The 17,881-nt window shown below is 38.1% G+C and overlaps 1 protein-coding gene across 1 annotated transcript; it reads left to right on the top strand.

The window, feature by feature from the left end:
- Nucleotides 1-2,827: 2,827 nt before the first annotated feature.
- LOC114714638 (leucine--tRNA ligase, chloroplastic/mitochondrial) lies at nt 2,828-16,489 on the top strand. The gene is made up of 20 exons (XM_028899392.1): nt 2,828-3,276; nt 3,438-3,582; nt 3,674-3,730; nt 9,331-9,450; nt 9,536-9,640; nt 9,752-9,975; nt 10,090-10,156; nt 10,240-10,394; nt 10,596-10,860; nt 10,951-11,145; nt 11,974-12,053; nt 12,640-12,702; nt 12,819-12,900; nt 13,647-13,724; nt 13,799-13,894; nt 14,009-14,181; nt 14,316-14,493; nt 14,566-14,643; nt 15,173-15,304; nt 15,596-16,489. The coding sequence occupies exons 1-20, from the start codon at nt 2,882-2,884 to the stop codon at nt 15,833-15,835; spliced, it is 2,928 nt and encodes a 975-aa protein (XP_028755225.1). The 5' UTR covers nt 2,828-2,881; the 3' UTR covers nt 15,836-16,489.
- The last annotated feature ends 1,392 nt before the right edge of the window (nt 16,490-17,881 follow it).

Genomic DNA, 17,881 nt, shown 5'->3' with positions numbered 1-17,881 from the left:
ACTAAATATAAAAAATACAAATATAGACACAATTATTACAATCGCAATAACACAATAGTCAAATTAAAAGCTCCAATAAGTAAAAGAATACAATAGCTTATGATCAGGAACTAGATAAAAGCCCTGTCAAGTCACAAACATAAAATTGATGATCTATCAAGTAGTGCATCTTTTGAAGAATCCTTATACTGTAACACCGCAGAGTGAAGAATTAATCAAAAAATTGTTGAAGCAGCTTAGGCCACTAATTTAGTATCAAAAGGGAAATAACAGGCATATGCCCAAATTGAATTTGAATAAAATGGGCACAACCAAACTTAAGTTGGAAGTACCATATAGATTGTGCAAACACTTGTAATATTTTGAAACTTAACCAAAGGTGTACTTGATCATGATGTTGGGATGGAACCTAGATTTTGTAATACCTAAAACACATTACATAAAACTAAAAGCCAGTAGCAAATAGAAGGATGTTGAAATTTCAAGAGAACCTTTCAGTCTGCTAAATTGTTGAAAAACTAAAGCAAAGGGTTAATATATGCTAAAAATCCCCAATTGGGTTTCTCAATCTTGTTCTTGCAAATCAATTTCATACAAACAAAATGTCAAACTGAGAGATAGTAGATTGACTTCCCTCGTGCAAAACCTTCATGTCCTTCAAATTGAACTTTGATTCCAATCATGGCTTCCTCTACATTTGTATACCACGAAGGCATGTTAATCCTGAAGCTTTCCATGGACCATCACCAATTAATTTGTGCATCATAATTCAACTCTTAAACTTCAAAGCTTTCCTTCTTATTACTATTAGGGAAGATTTTCATTTCGCTATTTCTTCTTCCCCTTTATTTTCCCTTTTGAATTTTTCTTGCATGGTGTCAATGTCCTCCTCAAACTGAGATCTCTTTCAGGAAGACACCATAGACCTTGATATTCATGTCCACTATTTTTTAAATACCAGACACATACTTGACTATTCTTCAACATCTACTTTGGACTATCTCTTTTGATTTCTTCTTTGATAAGAGAAGACATGTCTTGATTGTTTCCTTCTTAATTTACCTTCAGCTAGCCTTCTCCTTATATGCTCATTACTCAATAGTGTGCCCAAACCCAAAAGCCATAAAGAATAAATCAGCCACCTATATCATGGATGCCTTTATCTCAACCCCCATCTTCTTATAGAATTTTTTAAGCAGAGAATCCTTGTAGGATTTTAACTATTTGATCATGTATATCTCAACTAATTAACCTTACAAGCTCAAAAAAAAAAAACTAATTAGCCTTAATATTGGGCACTTTTATTGGGATACATCTTTTTCAAAACACTCATAAATTTTGAAAATTTAAATTAATTTTTTAAATAAAACTAAACTAATGATAGGATTATTATGCCTTCCCATTTTGCTGAGGCGAGCTGTTAAGCGGGAATGGGGTAGAATGAAATGAAAAGAAATATTCTATTGTTTATTGGGTTTTGTTGAGAGAAGCAATGATTCATTTGGCCAATTTTTGATAATTATTGTAAAACTAATGTAATAGAATTAATTATAATTATTTTTTTTCCAACTTCAGCGGGAGTGTTGGAGAAAGAAATGGGGCTGAAAAGGGTGTGGGTGTTTATATAGAATCTAATTAGAAAAATATTTAAAATATTGAGTATTATAAAAGAAATTAGAGAGTATATCAGAGAACCCAATCTCAATAATTTGATGTACATATCGTCATGCTGATTGACAGTCTGTTTGGCATAACGTTTTGGAGGGGAAAAAATAACGTATGAGTATAATAAATTAGTTTATAAATTTGAGAGCTATTTGTTATAACTTTTGACTAATCTAATTTATAGGTTAAAAGCTACTTTTTAAACATGATTGCAAAAGTATCTAAAATTTATTTATGATTTATGCAAAAGTAACTTTTGAAATTAAAAGACATTTTTACCTTTATGTCTATGTTGTTCTTATACTTCTCTCTATATATTCTTTGTACTTTCCAATCAATGTGTTATTTGTTTTAATATTCTAAAACAATTTTTAACAGTTGTTATAATATTTTTAATTTTTAATATTAGTTTTTATTCTATATTTACATAAATTATACCGAGTATATCATCCAATTAATTATGTAATATTATTTAGTTCAAAAATTTTCACATTAATATGATTTCTAATTTAAATATATTTTATTAAGTAAATATAACTTTTTCATATCATAATAATTTTAAATTATTATATTTTTTAAATTCATATTTTTAATCATTTCTCATTATTAAATGAAGGGTTAATATAAATTTTGATCCTTTAAGTTTATCTTTCTTTTGATTCTAGTCTCTAAATTTTCAAACCATATGTTTTAGTCTATTAAGTTTCTTTTCATTTAAAACATTAGTTCGTATAATCCAATAAAAACTTAGACCATTTTGCTTTTTAAAGGACCAAAACTTATAGTTTAAAACTTGAGGAACTAAAATTAGAATGAGAGTAAATTTGAAGGATCAAAAATTATATTAACCCTTTAATAAAAATTATAACCATTTTGGTTATTAAACTTACTTATTTAATCATAATTCAAATAACTTTTTCACTTTACAAACTAACTTTATAAAAATCAATCTAAATACAAATAATACCATCCAATCTAACTTTTATTCAATATTACTTTTCAAAAAATCAAATTAAAAATAAATTAGTTTTTTCAGCGCTAATCCAAACCAACCTGATCTGTTTAAACACCAGCCGGCTCAATCTCTCGTTATTCAGCCCAATCCATTTTTTTCCCCCGAAAAAACTTCGGACGTTACTTGTTAGCGCCATCATCTTCCTGTTATCTTGTGTTCTCGGCCACTGGTTGTCTCGCTCTTCTCTGCATCTCATGCGAAATGCACGCCCAGCTCATGCATACTCATGCACAGCTTCAGTTGCTTCAATTTCAGCCCCTTCCGCTTCACTCACTTGCATTTCCTTTTCCTACAAAGCGGCTTCGTTCTCGAAATTTCACCGTTTCAACGACTAAAAGTAGTCACTTTGGGCTTAGATTGTGCGATAGGAGCTTTAGTTATGGTACTTGTGTTAGGAACTCGGTGACTGGGGGAGCCAGTGAAGTGGAGTATCAGAAGCCGAAACAGCCAGTGGTGAATAAGCCTTACCCTTTCCATGAGATTGAGCCTAAGTGGCAGCGTTTTTGGGAGGAGAACAAAACTTTTCGAACCCCAGATGATGATATCGATACCTCCAAACCTAAATACTATGTACTTGACATGTTCCCGTATCCCAGGTCCCTCCCCTACTTAACATTACTAGCAGTTTCTGCTATCAATTTTCTATTTAGGATGTCAGGGTTGTCTCATTTAATGGGATTTGAGTATGCTTTCGTGTCCATAATTGGTTCTACCCATTTAATCACTGTTCATCATTTTGTTGAACTATTTTTTGTAGCGGAACTGGGCTACATGTTGGGCATCCCCTGGGATATACTGCCACGGATATTCTAGCTAGATATAAACGCATGCAGGGATACAATGTGTTGCATCCAATGGGATGGGATGCCTTTGGGCTTCCTGCTGAACAATTTGCTATTCAGGTTTGTTTTTTGGGTCTGGCCTCTGACTTATGTTGTTTAGGGATATCGTGACAATTTTTAACTTCGGTTTAATTGTCTGTCTGTATTTCAGACGGGAACTCACCCAAAGATCACTACGATGAGGAACATTAATCGCTTTCGTTCTCAGGTAATTTTATCAAATTAATGAATGATGATGGGACAGTGTTAACTCTCACCAAGAGAAGTCATGCTTTTAATTTTACTTTAGAAGATTTATTAAGAAGATTGCTTAAAGAGTATTGAAAATTCACTCTGCCATATTATTTCATATGATGTGGGTACAATATATAGAGTCTCATACTACCGGTTACAATCAATCAGTAATAAATGAAAGATATTGCAATATCACAAGTAATCAGGAATTCATTGTCTAGCTAGAATCATGGGTAAATCATGGAGAGAATAAAGGGAGAGAATCAGGGAGAGAATCAAGGGCTTCTAACACTCCCCCTCAAGCTGGAGAGTAGATGTCAACCATTCCCAGCTTGCTTCGAAGCCCTTCAAACTTGACTCTGGCTAACGGTTTGGTCATGATGTCAGCAATCTGATCAGTTGAACGCACATAGTTCAAGTTAATGATGCCATCCTCGACCTTTTCTTTGATGAAGTGCCGATCAATGTCAACATGCTTTGTTCGGTCGTGATATACAGGATTTTTGGTCATTTCAATGCTGGCTTGATTGTCACACCAGAGATTCATAGGTCCTTCATAGGAGATTCGCAATTCCTTCAGAAGTCTAATCACCCACATTCCTTCACATACCCCCAGGGCTACAGCTCTTAGCTCAGCCTCAGCACTGCTTCTTGAGACTACTGTCTGTTTCTTGCTTCGCCAAGTGACTAAGTTTCCCCAAACATAAGTACAGTATCCTGTGACAGATCTTCTGTTATCCACAGCTCTCCCATGATCTGCATCAGTGTAGACCTCGATGCTCCTTGTACTCCCCTTTTTAAAGAATAGTCCTCTTCCAGGGTTGAGTTTGAGGTAGGTGAGGATTCTGTATACTGCTTCCATGTGTTCTTCCTGGGGTTGATGCATAAATTGGCTTACCACTCCAACTGCATAACTAATGTCAGGCCTTGTATGAGTCAAGTAGATTAGTTTGCCCACAAGTCTTCTGTACCTTTCTGAGTTAACTGGTGTCCCTTTTGGTTTCACTTCCAGATTGCATGACTCTTCCATAGGAGTCTCACTAGGTTTAGCCCCAAGTATTCCTGTTTCGTGGAGTAAGTCCAGTGTGTACTTTCGTTGAGACACACTTATACCCTTTTTGGATCTAGCAACCTCCATTCCAAGAAAGTACTTCATTTGGCCTAGATCCTTCACTTGGAATTCCCTAGCCAGGGCCTTCTTGAGGTGGGAGATAGAAACCTCATCACTGCCAGTTATGACTATATCATCCACATACACAATTAGGATCGTTACCTTTCCATCACTGTGTTTGACGAAAAGAGTGTGATCAGCTTGTCCTTGAATGTAGCCAAACCTTTTGATCGCTTTGGCAAACCTGTCGAACCATGCTCGTGGAGATTGTTTCAGGCCATATAATGATTTCTTCAATTTGCAAACTGAGTTGGGCGGAGCTATTACTCCATCTGGAATTTCCATGTACACTTCCTCCTCCAAATCTCCATTTAGGAAAGCATTCTTCACATCTAGTTGATGTAGGGGCCAATCAAGGTTGGCAGCTAGGGACAGGAGTACCTGGATGGTGTTGAATTTTGCCACAGGAGCAAACGTTTCTTGATAATCAATCCCATAGGTTTGGGTGTACCCTTTGGCAACTAATCTTCCTTTGTACTTGTTGATGCTGCCATCAGGATTGAATTTAGGGGTGAAGATCCACCTGCAACCCACTGCTTTCTTGCCTTTAGGAAGTGTGGTGATATCCCACGTGTTATTCTCCTTCAAGGCTCTCAACTCCTCATATGCAGCATGTTTCCAATTAGGATCTGTTACAGCCTGTTGAAATGTTTCTGGAATTTTCACCTGTGAGCTATTCACTACAAAAGTTTGCATTCTCGCAGATAAATTGCCATAGGAGACAAATTTTTGAATAGGATGTTGAGTACACGATCTTACCCCCTTTCTAAGTGCAATAGGCCATCCCAGTTCTTCAGGATCCAACTCCGGATTGGAATCATGTTGCTGCCTTGGAATGGAAGGAACCCTACTACTACTGTCCTGTTCACCTGATTGAGGACTTGAGTGCTCTGTCACCCCTGCATCAATTTCAGCATTGGTTTCCATTGGGTGAGGGATGTTTGTGGAGTTTTGGTGTTCTGGAGAAGGTGTAGTAGTAGGGGTTTTTGGTTCCGTTTCCGGTTCAGGGATGTTGTCTTGAGGCGGTATGGTTATAGGTTCGGATGTAATTAGCCATTCTACTCCATAGTGCTCCCCCTGAATGGGTAATTTGGGATAGTAAGCATCATCCTCATAAAAGACTGTGTCTTTGGAGATTATAAGTTTTCTGGTGGTGGGACAATAACACTTGTACCCCTTTTTGGTGGAGGAATACCCGAGGAAAATGCATTTTTCTGCTCTAGCACCTAGTTTGCCTCCATCATGTTTATGGACAAAGACGACACACCCAAAGACCTTTTGAGGGATGGTATTGATGATAGGTGAAGTGGGGTAAGTCTCGAGGAGCTTTTGAATAGGGGTACTAAAGTGGAGAATTTTAGAGGCCATGCGGTTGATAAGATAGGCTGCGGTTAGTACAGCATCTCCCCAAAACAGATTTGGAACATTTCTTTCCATCATAATAGCTCGGGTCACTTCCAAAAGGTGTCTATTCTTTCGCTCAGCAACTCCATTTTGTTGAGGAGTATAAACACATGAGGTTTGGTGATGGATTCCCTCCTGCTCAAGAAATTCCCTAAAGGCTCCACTCACATACTCTTTGGCATTGTCACTTCTCAGGACTTTGATGGTAGTTTGGAATTGGGTTCTCACAAACGAGTAAAAGTTTTTGAAAATTTGTAGGGCTTCGGATTTCTCTTTCATAAGGTAAACCCATGTGACCCGGGTGTGATCATCTATGAATGTGATAAACCACTTTGTGCCTGTTCGGGTGTTGGTTTTGGCTGGTCCCCAAATGTCGGTATGGATCATTGTGAACGGGGTAGAAGGTTTGTAAGTATGTTTGGGATAAGAGGCGCGAGTTTGTTTAGCAATTTGACACGTTTCACATTGGAAAGGAGAAGAATTTTTATTGAATAAAGTTGGAAACACATGCTTCATATAATCAAAGCTGGGGTGGCCTAATCTTTGATGCCACAACATTACATTTTTATTCTGAGAGTTGGAGCTAACCATAGCTTTCTTTGCTCCTGCTGTCTTCATATCCTTTCCTTCAAAGTAGTAGAGTCCATCCCATTCTTTAGCAGTCAAAATCTTCCTCCCCGAGGTCGAATCCTGAAAAACACATTTAACATCATCAAATATCACCCGACATGCTTTCCCTTTAGTTAATTTGCTCACAGAAATAAGATTGCAAGTAAGAGCAGGGACAAACAAAACATTATGGATTTCCAGATCTTCAGATAGAGCCACACTGCCAACACCCTCAACTTTAGTATACAGTCCAGTTGCCACTTTTACTCTAAGGTTCTCATGGCAATATTTGAGGGTTTTGAAGAAGGACTTATTACCAGTCATGTGATCTGTAGCACCGGAGTCAACAATCCAAGTCTCATCACTAGTTATCATTGCATTGAGGGCTATAATGGAATTACCTGACTGTATCAAGTTCACGTTGGGAACAGATTTTGATTTGTTTTGTTTTTCAAGTATCTTACGAAGCATTTGAAGCTCTTCTCTGGTCAATTGGTCTCCATCATCACCTTTTTCTTCAGAGGAGGTGTGGTGGCTCCTTCTATCTTCCCGTTGTTTCTGTTTCCCTTGAGTTGGTTTCCCATGTAGTTTCCAGCATTCATCTCTGGTGTGGCCTCTCTTGTTACAGTGGTTGCACCACTTGTTCCCTTTCTTCTCAGGGCCCTCTGATGTCTGGAACCCCCTCGTCACCAATGCCGAGCCCTCTGCTGCGGTCAGGCTGCCTTGAGTGAGGTGTCTTCGGCTTTCTTCGAACTTAACCATACTGAAGACTTCAAATAGGGATGGCAGCGGCTTCAGTCCCATAATTCTCCCTCTCACTTCTTCAAAAACATCATTCAGGCCCAACAGAAAGTCATATGTTCGTCCTCTTTCCACCAATTGTCTGTAGTAATTAGCATCATCCATATCCTTCCAAGGATGTACTTCAAAGAGGTCCAATTGCTGCCATATCTTTGTCAACGTACTGTAGTATTGAGTCACAGTTAAGTTGCCTTGTTTCAGATCTTTGAGCTGCCTCTTTAGATCTAATAAGGCTGCAGTGTTATCGAGGGTAGAGTAGGTCCGCTTAGCAGCATCCCAGATTTCCTTGGCTGTACTTGCAAGAAGGTATCCTTCACTGATTTCGAGAGTCATTGAATTGCACAACCAAGACATCACCTGATTATTTTCAGCGAACCAGGTATCAAATTTGGGATCATTATGCGAAGGTTGTGTTGCTTCTCCATTGATATACTTCTCCTTACGCTTCCCACGCAGATACATTAATACACTTTGAGACCATTGGAGATAATTGCTTCCATTAAGTTTGTGGGCTACCCCCATAGCTTGAGGTTCAGCGGCTACTGTCAGATCTGAAGAAGGAGTAACCACCGGTGAAGAAGGAGTAGCTTGAGTATTTGAAGATGTACCGGACATGAGAACCCTTGGAATATTGCGAACAGACCCAAAAAGTGGTGGGAATTCTGGGTTATCCATCTTCTGGGTCTCTGGGAGGTACTGGAGGTCTCTGGCGGCGGCGCGTGGGCGGCACGCGCTGGTACAGTGGCGGCGCGTGGGATTCACGCGCGGAGCTTGTAACGGCGCGTGAGGGTCACGCGCAGCTCCGTTGGACGTCGGCTTCTGGGGACGCGCCGATCTGGGGACGCCGGTGAGGCCTGGAGGGGTGGTGTCGTCCACGGACCACTTCTGGTTCCAGTTTTGAGGACGCCTCACTCACTCTCTCTCTCTCTCCTCGCCGTCTCTCTCTCTCTGGCTCACGGCAGACTCTCTAGGACCCTTTCCAAGTTCACACGCTCTGATACCATGCTTAAAGAGTATTGAAAATTCACTCTGCCATATTATTTCATATGATGTGGGTACAATATATAGAGTCTCATACTACCGGTTACAATCAATCAGTAATAAATGAAAGATATTGCAATATCACAAGTAATCAGGAATTCATTGTCTAGCTAGAATCATGGGTAAATCATGGAGAGAATAAAGGGAGAGAATCAGGGAGAGAATCAAGGGCTTCTAACAAAGATCGGAGAAGTAAAATACCCAGGACACTGTTAACATCTTCATTTTTATTCTTTGTGGTTTGCTTTGCTCGCTTCTATCTGGGGATTGTTGCATGGTATATTTGGTAAAAAAAACTTCTAATTTCTAGAAAGAATTGTGACGGTACTCCAGTTGAAGTGAGGAGAATAGCTTCTCATATGTTTGGTTCGGTGATTATCTGAAGAAAGAAGCTTTACTTTGCATGTTGCACCACCGGTTCCCCCCCCCCCCCAGCTGAGTCTGACTACTGCTTCTGATTGAAATGATCAGTATCATCATTCAAATAGTCTTAAGCTCTACTCTGATGATAAGCATTGCTGATTTTTATGTCTTCTTTTGTCTTACAGCTAAGATCATTAGGCTTTTCATACGACTGGGATCGTGAAATATCTACCACAGACCCTGATTATTACAAATGGACTCAATGGATCTTTCTTCAGCTGTTAAAGAGAGGACTAGCATATCAGGTTGAGTTTAAGATAGCTTATAAAGCTGTTGCTGTCTATAATGCTGACCTACGAAGATCTAATGGTGTTCCTATCATATATACAGGCTGAAGTGCCTGTCAATTGGTGCCCTGCTCTAGGCACTGTGTTAGCCAATGAGGAGGTGGTGGATGGTGTTAGCGAGAGGGGCGGTCATCCTGTGATAAGAAAGGTGTGTTTGATGGCATACCTATTTTCTTGCTGAATCCTTTGGCAATTATCTCGTCTTCCTTTTTTGAATAGTTTCATAATCTATACAGTGTCGTTGTTTATTAACAAGCAGCCAATGCGGCAATGGATGCTCAAGATCACTGCCTATGCTGATCGTCTTCTTCAAGATTTAGATGACCTTGATTGGCCTGAAAGTGTAAAGGAAATGCAAAGAAATTGGATAGGGAGGTCAGAAGGGGCTGAGCTGGAATTTTGTGTTCTGGATAGTGATGGAAAGAAGAGAGACATAAAGATTATTGTCTATACTACGAGGCCAGATACAATCTTTGGAGCAACGTATCTTTCTATCCAATCTTCTGTTGATTTATATAAATTTTACTATTATCTGAAATGTGAACAACTCTGTAAAGTAACTTTTAAATATTTCACGTTCTCATTGATTGTGTTCAGTTACTTGGTTGTTGCACCAGAGTATTCTTTATTGTCATCATTAGTTTCCACAGCCCAGAGCAAATATGTAAGTCATTCTTTTCTCATTTTCCACTCTTATCAGAGTTTCACATCATGGGTATTCATAAGAGGGAAATTTATTGGCTACAGGTGGAGGAGTACAAGGACCTTGCCTCAAGGAAAAGTGACCTTGAGAGGACTGAGCTTCAGAAGGAGAAGACTGGAGTCTTTACGGGTTGTTATGCAAGAAATCCTGCAAATGGGGAAGCCATTCCGATATGGGTGGCAGATTATGTATTGGGGAGGTATTTGTGTCTATAAAAACCCTTTTCTATAGTATTCTTGAAATTTCATTGAGCTAGTTCATGTGCTTAGGATGCCACTTCGTGAATGAAACTTTGCAAAATGCATTTATTAACTGCTCAGCATGCTATGCAGATAAGATTCGTGAATTATATTTGGTAAACTCATATGAGACCAACATATAAATGTTTTCAATGGTGCAGTTATGGAACAGGAGCAATTATGGCCGTGCCTGCACATGACTCTCGGGATTATGACTTTGCTTTGAAACACGGTGTTCCAGTTCATTGGGTCGTATCGCCAGATGATAAAGGTACCATTGAGTCTGGAAAGGCTTTTTCAGGTGAAGGAACTATTGTAAATTCATCAAATGAGATGGTGGGACTTGACATTAATGGCTTATCCAGCCAAAATGCTGCTTTAAAAGTCATTGAGTGGGCAGAGAAAACTGGAAATGGAAAGAGAAAGGTTTGATCTCAATTTAATCTTAACATATTTGTTTGAAATGGGGTTCTTGATGGCATGTAAAGTATAAATTATGTTGTTTCTCCTTTACAGGTAAACTACAAGTTAAGGGACTGGCTTTTTGCTCGGCAACGTTATTGGGGTGAACCTATCCCTGTCATTTTCTTAGATGATACTGGGGAGACAGTTCCACTTAATGAGACTGAACTGCCTCTTATGCTGCCTGAATTGGATGACTTCACTCCCACTGGAACAGGGGACCCTCCACTGGCCAAGGCTGCTTCTTGGGTATGGATACAACCAATAAATGCTTTTTGCCTGTATTCCGATTTTGCTTTCTTTCTTTTTTTTGGGTGGTATTTTTATATTCCACCCTCGTTATGTCTTTATCATGGCAGTTTAAGACTTAAATTTTATTATTCAGAATGTCAATTCTTATGATTTCTCGAGTTAGAGGATCTTCTTATTACAAATTCTTATGATTTAAGAATAGCACACAATAAAATGATGATCACGCCTAATGTCTTGTTGTTTAGGCCACGCATGTAAACAGCCCAGTCCACTGACAATTTGCCAGATATTAACATAGACTGAATCTACTCTTATATTGTTTCTGATTTCAGTTAGCATGGCTAAAAAAAGAGATTGAGCTTTAGAGTGGTCTTTCGAAAAGTTAAAGCTTTTTTATGCATTCACTAAATTGTAACATGAAGAGAAAGCTATACTCACACCTGGATTCCTTTCTGATGTTTAAGCGAGTTCTTTTGCAGCTGTCCTTACCTACTTATCTGTAGACTAAATAATTTCTGAACTAGGATCATTCTGCGATATCATCCCTTAATGTCATTGACTAATAGCAAGCAAGCTGTGACAAAATCGTATACCATGCTTGGTTAAATTGGAAACGGCATGGCATTTGTGTAATGTCTGATCTCTGGAGGAATTAAAGTGATTTAAGAATATTTTGGCTCTATTTTTCATTTTCAGTTCTTCTAAGTATGACACAAGTCATTATTTTCTTAATCTGGGTATTCTGTTCGCATTTGTTTTCTTTGTTTGTCTGTTTTTTTAATCTGATTTTGTCCTGTGTTGTAATTTTTTTATTCATTGCGTCAGATTAAGACTAGAGATACTTTATCTGGAAGACCCGCTACTCGAGAAACAAACACTATGCCACAGTGGGCTGGTTCATGCTGGTATGGCTTTTAATCTTCATTAGCTTGATTTTCTCTTGATTTGAAATATGCTTTACTGCGGGTTGGGCTTCATTTTATATAGGATCTTGTTGGCTTTCGTTTTGAGGCCCCTTTATAATTAAATTGAGACCTAAAGCCCAGTCTTTGATCATCTCTATTTGAATCTCTTTATTGATTCTCTGCCTTTCTGTTCAAGATTTTCCTATTTCTAACTAATTCTGTTCTGGATCATTCATTGAAAATAGTGACAACAACTAAAATGTTTATAGAGTATGTCTGCTGGTATATAGGCTGTTATTACAAAATTGGCTGTTCCAGATATAGATTCATTTCTGCAAAATCTTTCGGTGGCTTAGTTTTCTAGATTCAGGATTTCCTATGCATTAGATACAACAGAAAACTGAAGTTGTGATTTTTTACCCTTCAATCAATTATTGTGGAAAGGATTCTGATGTGAGACTAACCGTAGATATCTTCTTATAATTGTTTTTAATTTTTGTTTTAAAGTTTAAGACTCTCATATCTTAGATGGTATTGAATTATATTTCCATGTGTTTGTATTTTAGTTTTCTTTTATTTTGTCTAGGTACTATTTGAGATTTATGGACCCTAAGAACTCCAAAGAATTGGTTGACAAGACAAAAGAAAGGTAAATCTTCAGCTGTTCATGTTTGGTTTTCCCATTTGCTCCTTGATTCTTTATAGACGTCTACATTTTCTGAATGATTAGATCATTTGGGTTTTCAAATTTTACCATTTCTACAGGTATTGGAGCCCAGTTGATGTTTATGTTGGTGGTGCTGAGCATGCGGTTCTTCATTTACTGTATGCTAGATTCTGGCACAAGGTTTGTATTTTATGTCAGATTGTTTTGTGACTTGTTTCACTCTGCCTCACTAAGTTTAATCTCTGCATAGAATATATCTGATAGGGACCTTTTTTTACCCTGCTGAATTGCCTAAAGAACACACAGATACTGATATTGAAAACGTATTCCTCACACAGACTCAGGCACCAGTGTAAACATTGTTCACTCAAATACGACCCAAAAACACACTTCAGCTACACTAATCCAGATCAGTCACAGGCATAAACCACAAAAACCAAAAGATGAATGCTAGGTAAAGGTTACTTAACGAAGAACATAGAAAAAGATGTGACAGTAAAGCAACCAATGAACAACACATGACAGGACCCAACGGAACAAAAGAACTGAATAAAATGACAATGGCAGCAGCCAGGTACTAGATTTTGAGAAGCTAGCCCTCTCCAACCCAAATTCTTGTCTACATCTTCAGTCTCTCCCCTTCATATACTCTTTTCCAGTTTTCCAAGTACTCTCAGACTGTTTGTCATCTTTTTATCTTGAGTTCCCCCTTTTACCTCGTTACTTCCTTTCTTTGGTTATAAGCCTTCATGCTCTCTTTTGGACTAGTAGTTCTCTCTTTCTTCCCTCTGTCTCTCTCTTCCGGACCAAAAGGTTACCCACTTACCCTGAGATGAAATAAACGAGTAAGATAAGGTATCTAGTACTCTTTAAAGTATTCTACGCTGCTGCAATATGTGCTGATTTGATTCAATATTCTATTTCAGGTTCTCCATGACATTGGTGTTGTATCCACCAAGGAACCCTTCCAATGTGTTATAAATCAGGGGCTTATCCTCGGTGAAGTACGGCTATTTCTGTTTGAAAACAAGAGGGAAAAAATTTCATTATCACTAGTTTCTGATGGCTTGATTGGCAGGTTCAATATATGGCTTGCAGGGATGAAGATGGGAATTTGATATCTGCTGATCCATCATTGGGTGAAAATAATTTAGAAAAAGTTCCTGAGGAAAAGGTTTCTCGCACTGGTTTTGGTGTTCCATCTTAATGGTTATCTCAATAAACGTTGCTGTAGTAATAAGCCCAAAAATTATTTATTTTGACATGTGTATGTTTTCTGCTGACGCAGGTCATGAAATCTGGCGATTCTTTTGTCTTGAAAGATAACCCTCACATACGTTTAATTGCTCGTGCATATAAAATGAGCAAAAGTAGGGGAAACGTAATTAATCCTGATGATGTTGTTTCTGAGTATGGTGCAGATTCTCTCCGCTTATATGAAATGTTCATGGGCCCATTAAGGTGAGTTGACCATATAATTTTACTTGTGACGTTGGAATGATATGAGATTGAGTCTTGAGTTAAAGCGATCCTTCTCTTCTTTTTTTAATCTGATATCATTCTTCCTATTGTTTCTTTCTTTAACCTTCCCCAAGAGACTCAAAAACTTGGAGTACAAGCGGTATTGAAGGTGTACATAGATTCTTGGGACGAACATGGAGGCTCATTGTTGGCTCTCCTTTGACTAATGGCACATTCAAGGATGGAACTTTAGCAGTTGATGAGGAGCCTACTGTGGAACAACTTCGATCTCTTCATAAATGCATTGCTAAGGTCAACATCTTAATATGCAATTTACCAATTCAATTAGGACATTTGGCCTAAGAGTTCAATTTCAGCGCGCAGGTAACAGAGGAAATTGAGGGCACACGATTCAACACAGGAATTTCAGCAATGATGGAGTTCTTGAATGTGGCCTATAAGGTATCTTATTTTCAAGTTATTTTCTTTGATATCTTTCTGACTTTCTCAACATTTTGATTGGATCATTTTTTTACATTGTTCTGGCAGCAGAGAGGGGTATTAAGGTCGGGTGTTTTAGACCTAGTTTCTAGTTTTGTTATTTATGTTTTTGATCTCACTTGAAAAGAAGGGTAACTAAAAATACACAGACAGATGAGTAGTTTTTCTTTCATTGAATGGAATAAAGTCTTGGAATCAGAGCTTGTTTGGTGTTGATTCATGGCGTGGTAAATAGTTTCATAGGTTCATTATTGCAATAACAATAAGCCTTATTTCACTAAGCGAGGATAACTACATGGATTACAATCAATGCCTGTGTTGTCCCTCATTATGTTCATGCTGCTTTCTTATTATTGGTTGGCAAAGGGTTCCTTTCACTTCCTTCTGTCTCCATTTCCTTTCCATTACCTTCCCCACTGTGGTATTTGACTACGACATCTTTTTGGGACTCATTAAGATTATATGAAGTTTTTCTTGCCTATATTTTCAGTGGGATAAACATCCGAGATCAGTCATTGAGGCATTTGTTTTGCTGCTTTCACCTTATGCACCGCATATAGCTGAGGAGCTTTGGTCACGGCTAGGACACGCAAATTCCCTAGCGTATGAGCCTTTCCCTAAGGTATGAAATTGGTGTCCAAATCAAACCGGTCTTTCATTGCTTATTATGTTAGTTCTCGTCTGCTTTTTCATTATATGTCACAATTTATGAACTCCCAAAAAGTGAATAATACACTTTTTTTGTAATTTTTTTTTCCATGCACTTCTCTCAATTAAATTTTCCTTTCAAATTTGTCAAGCTAAGTGGATATTTTAAGGTTCAGTCTTCATACTGGACCTTAATTTATTTTTGTTTTTGGGTATCATATTTGATTGATAGCCATTTGTGGCCACGCCGCTCATGTTATTGCAGGCAAATCCTGCTTACTTGAAAGATTCCACGATAGTCCTCCCTGTTCAGATCAACGGTAAGACGAGGGGTACCATCCAGGTTGAAGAAACATGTACAGAGGAGGATGCCTTTGAATTGGCATGCAGGGATGAAAAACTATCCAAGTTTTTGCATGGTAACCCTGTGAAAAAGAGAATTTACGTTCCTGGCAAGATCTTGAATGTTGTTTTGGACCGTCAAAAAACCAAGGTGGGCGTATAGTAGTTAGTTTTGTGCTGTCTGATGCAAAAGTTTTACTGGAAGCAAGTAGCAATAGCCAACTTCAGTCCTCATCATGATGGCCAAGCTGGGAACTCCCCAAAGAAGGCTGAATTTGGCTTTGAAAAAATGAAAGCTTTAATGGGCAAGACAGCGAAGGCCAGCCAGATAAGAGGCGTAGGAGTTAGAGCAGAAGAGTGACAACACGTGCTTCGGAGTTTATATGGTGGATTCTACAAGCGTGTTTAAGCTATTTCCTGTAAATATCATGTCAGATGCAGAGGGCACTCCGGAGCCGATGATGTGTTGTTGTATTATGTACCGATGATCCCCCCCCCTCCATGTGAAAAACACAGTTACCGGTCTTAACGGATCCTAAATTTCATAATAAGGGCAAATGCGACCACTTAGGTGAGGTCGGTCAACAGCCCAGATCTTCTTGGGGGCCCAGAGAATTTGGAGCGGTCCGGCCATGTAATCATTGGTTAAAAAGTGACAAGAATTTCCGTTTAATTGGGTTAATTGGTAAAGACTTGATATTACCGTCAAGGTTTAAAAAAATATGCTAGAGGATTCAGACAATATTGAAACTTGACTTATATGTGTATTTAGATAATTTTATTTTGAGTGATTTAATGTGGCACATGATAAGTGCATAATGAGCAAATTTTATCAAAGTTTTTTCCTTTTAAAATAATTATGGGGTTTCCCAACCATCCCAGTGAAATAATTAAAATAAAAAATATTTTTTTTGGTGAACTAAAAAGATATTGTTTCACCTGAATACTGGCACTGAATTTTCAGACTTCTTGTTTCTCTTTGTTTTTCTGTTGTCCCCCCCCCCCCCTCTTCTTTGGTTGATGCAATGAAGGTCGAATGTCAATTGTTATTGATTCCAGATCCATACATGTGAGACGCCGAAAGTGCTCGCCGACAAAAATGGACACTTTCACACATGGCCATGTGAATCAGAGGTTATTGATTCACACTTTGGAACGAAGAGTGCATAAAAAGGTTTTAAAGGAACTGGTTTAAAAGTGATGTTGCAGAGCCATAATAATAATAATAATAAAAGGGAAGCTTTGTTGGGCTTTTACTTCTTCCCATCCATGAATGACAAGTATTGCCAAGTACTATTAGGTCCCACTATCCGTGCTTTAGAAACACGTGTCCCCTTCCGCCTTCCACCCTGCGCTCCTGACGCCATTGAGCTCGCCAGCTCGGTACCGGTGGGACTTGCGACGACGACATATTGACAAGATTGGCTAAGATTCGCGAAATCCTTCAGCTTCGGAGTTTGGTTGATGGCGGCACCCGCTTCTGCTTTAGAAATTAGGCGGAGACGACTTCGGAATTTTCATCATTTTCCTTTTCTTTTTTTTTTTTTTGTTTTGCTTCTTCTGTCATGAAATAAGACGTTGATTCTGAATCTTCAGTTACAGTACTTGTCCATTGTAGTTCACATAATGCCTATTCTGATAAAGTAAATCATTCTTCATTCCCAGACCAAATTGTGGGTGTTTCTTTGTTGAATCCATCCTTGTCAACTTTTAGTTCCGTGCAATTCATATCGAGAGAGATTGGAGCTCCTAGCCTGCTAAAAAAAGAAGTTGTGTTTCTGTTTATGATCGTTAATGCCCATCCGCTGCTTAACATAGGATTTTCGGTTTTGGTTCTGAATATAAAACCCATTTTTTATATTTATTAATTTTTTTTAAATTATTTTTATGATATTTTCTTAACCATCATCAAGTAGAAGAGGTAGAAGAGGAAAAAGAGATATTAAAAAAGATGATTATAGTGTTTTGAGAAAAATGTGTCACTTTTCTTATAATTAACTTAACTTATATAACTTTTTTAATCTAATCAAATTAGTTAAAATATTAAGGACCGGGGAGTATCATGGAAGAAAATTTCATCAATTATTTTTTCCTAAAAAAATTAAATGATACTATCTCTTATTTTTAATATAAGGAGAATTGCAATTAGGCCCTACTCAAGGGAACTAAATACAAAAAGATCCCTTGAAATCATAAAATTATTCTGAAA

The sequence above is a fragment of the Neltuma alba genome, unplaced genomic scaffold (genome assembly GCF_004799145.2).
Source record: "Neltuma alba isolate B1F8T4 unplaced genomic scaffold, ASM479914v2 tig00011524_pilon, whole genome shotgun sequence".
NCBI lineage: Eukaryota > Viridiplantae > Streptophyta > Magnoliopsida > Fabales > Fabaceae > Neltuma > Neltuma alba.
The sequence above is the reverse complement of the archived record's forward strand: the minus strand, read 5'-3'. Positions and strand labels throughout refer to the sequence as shown.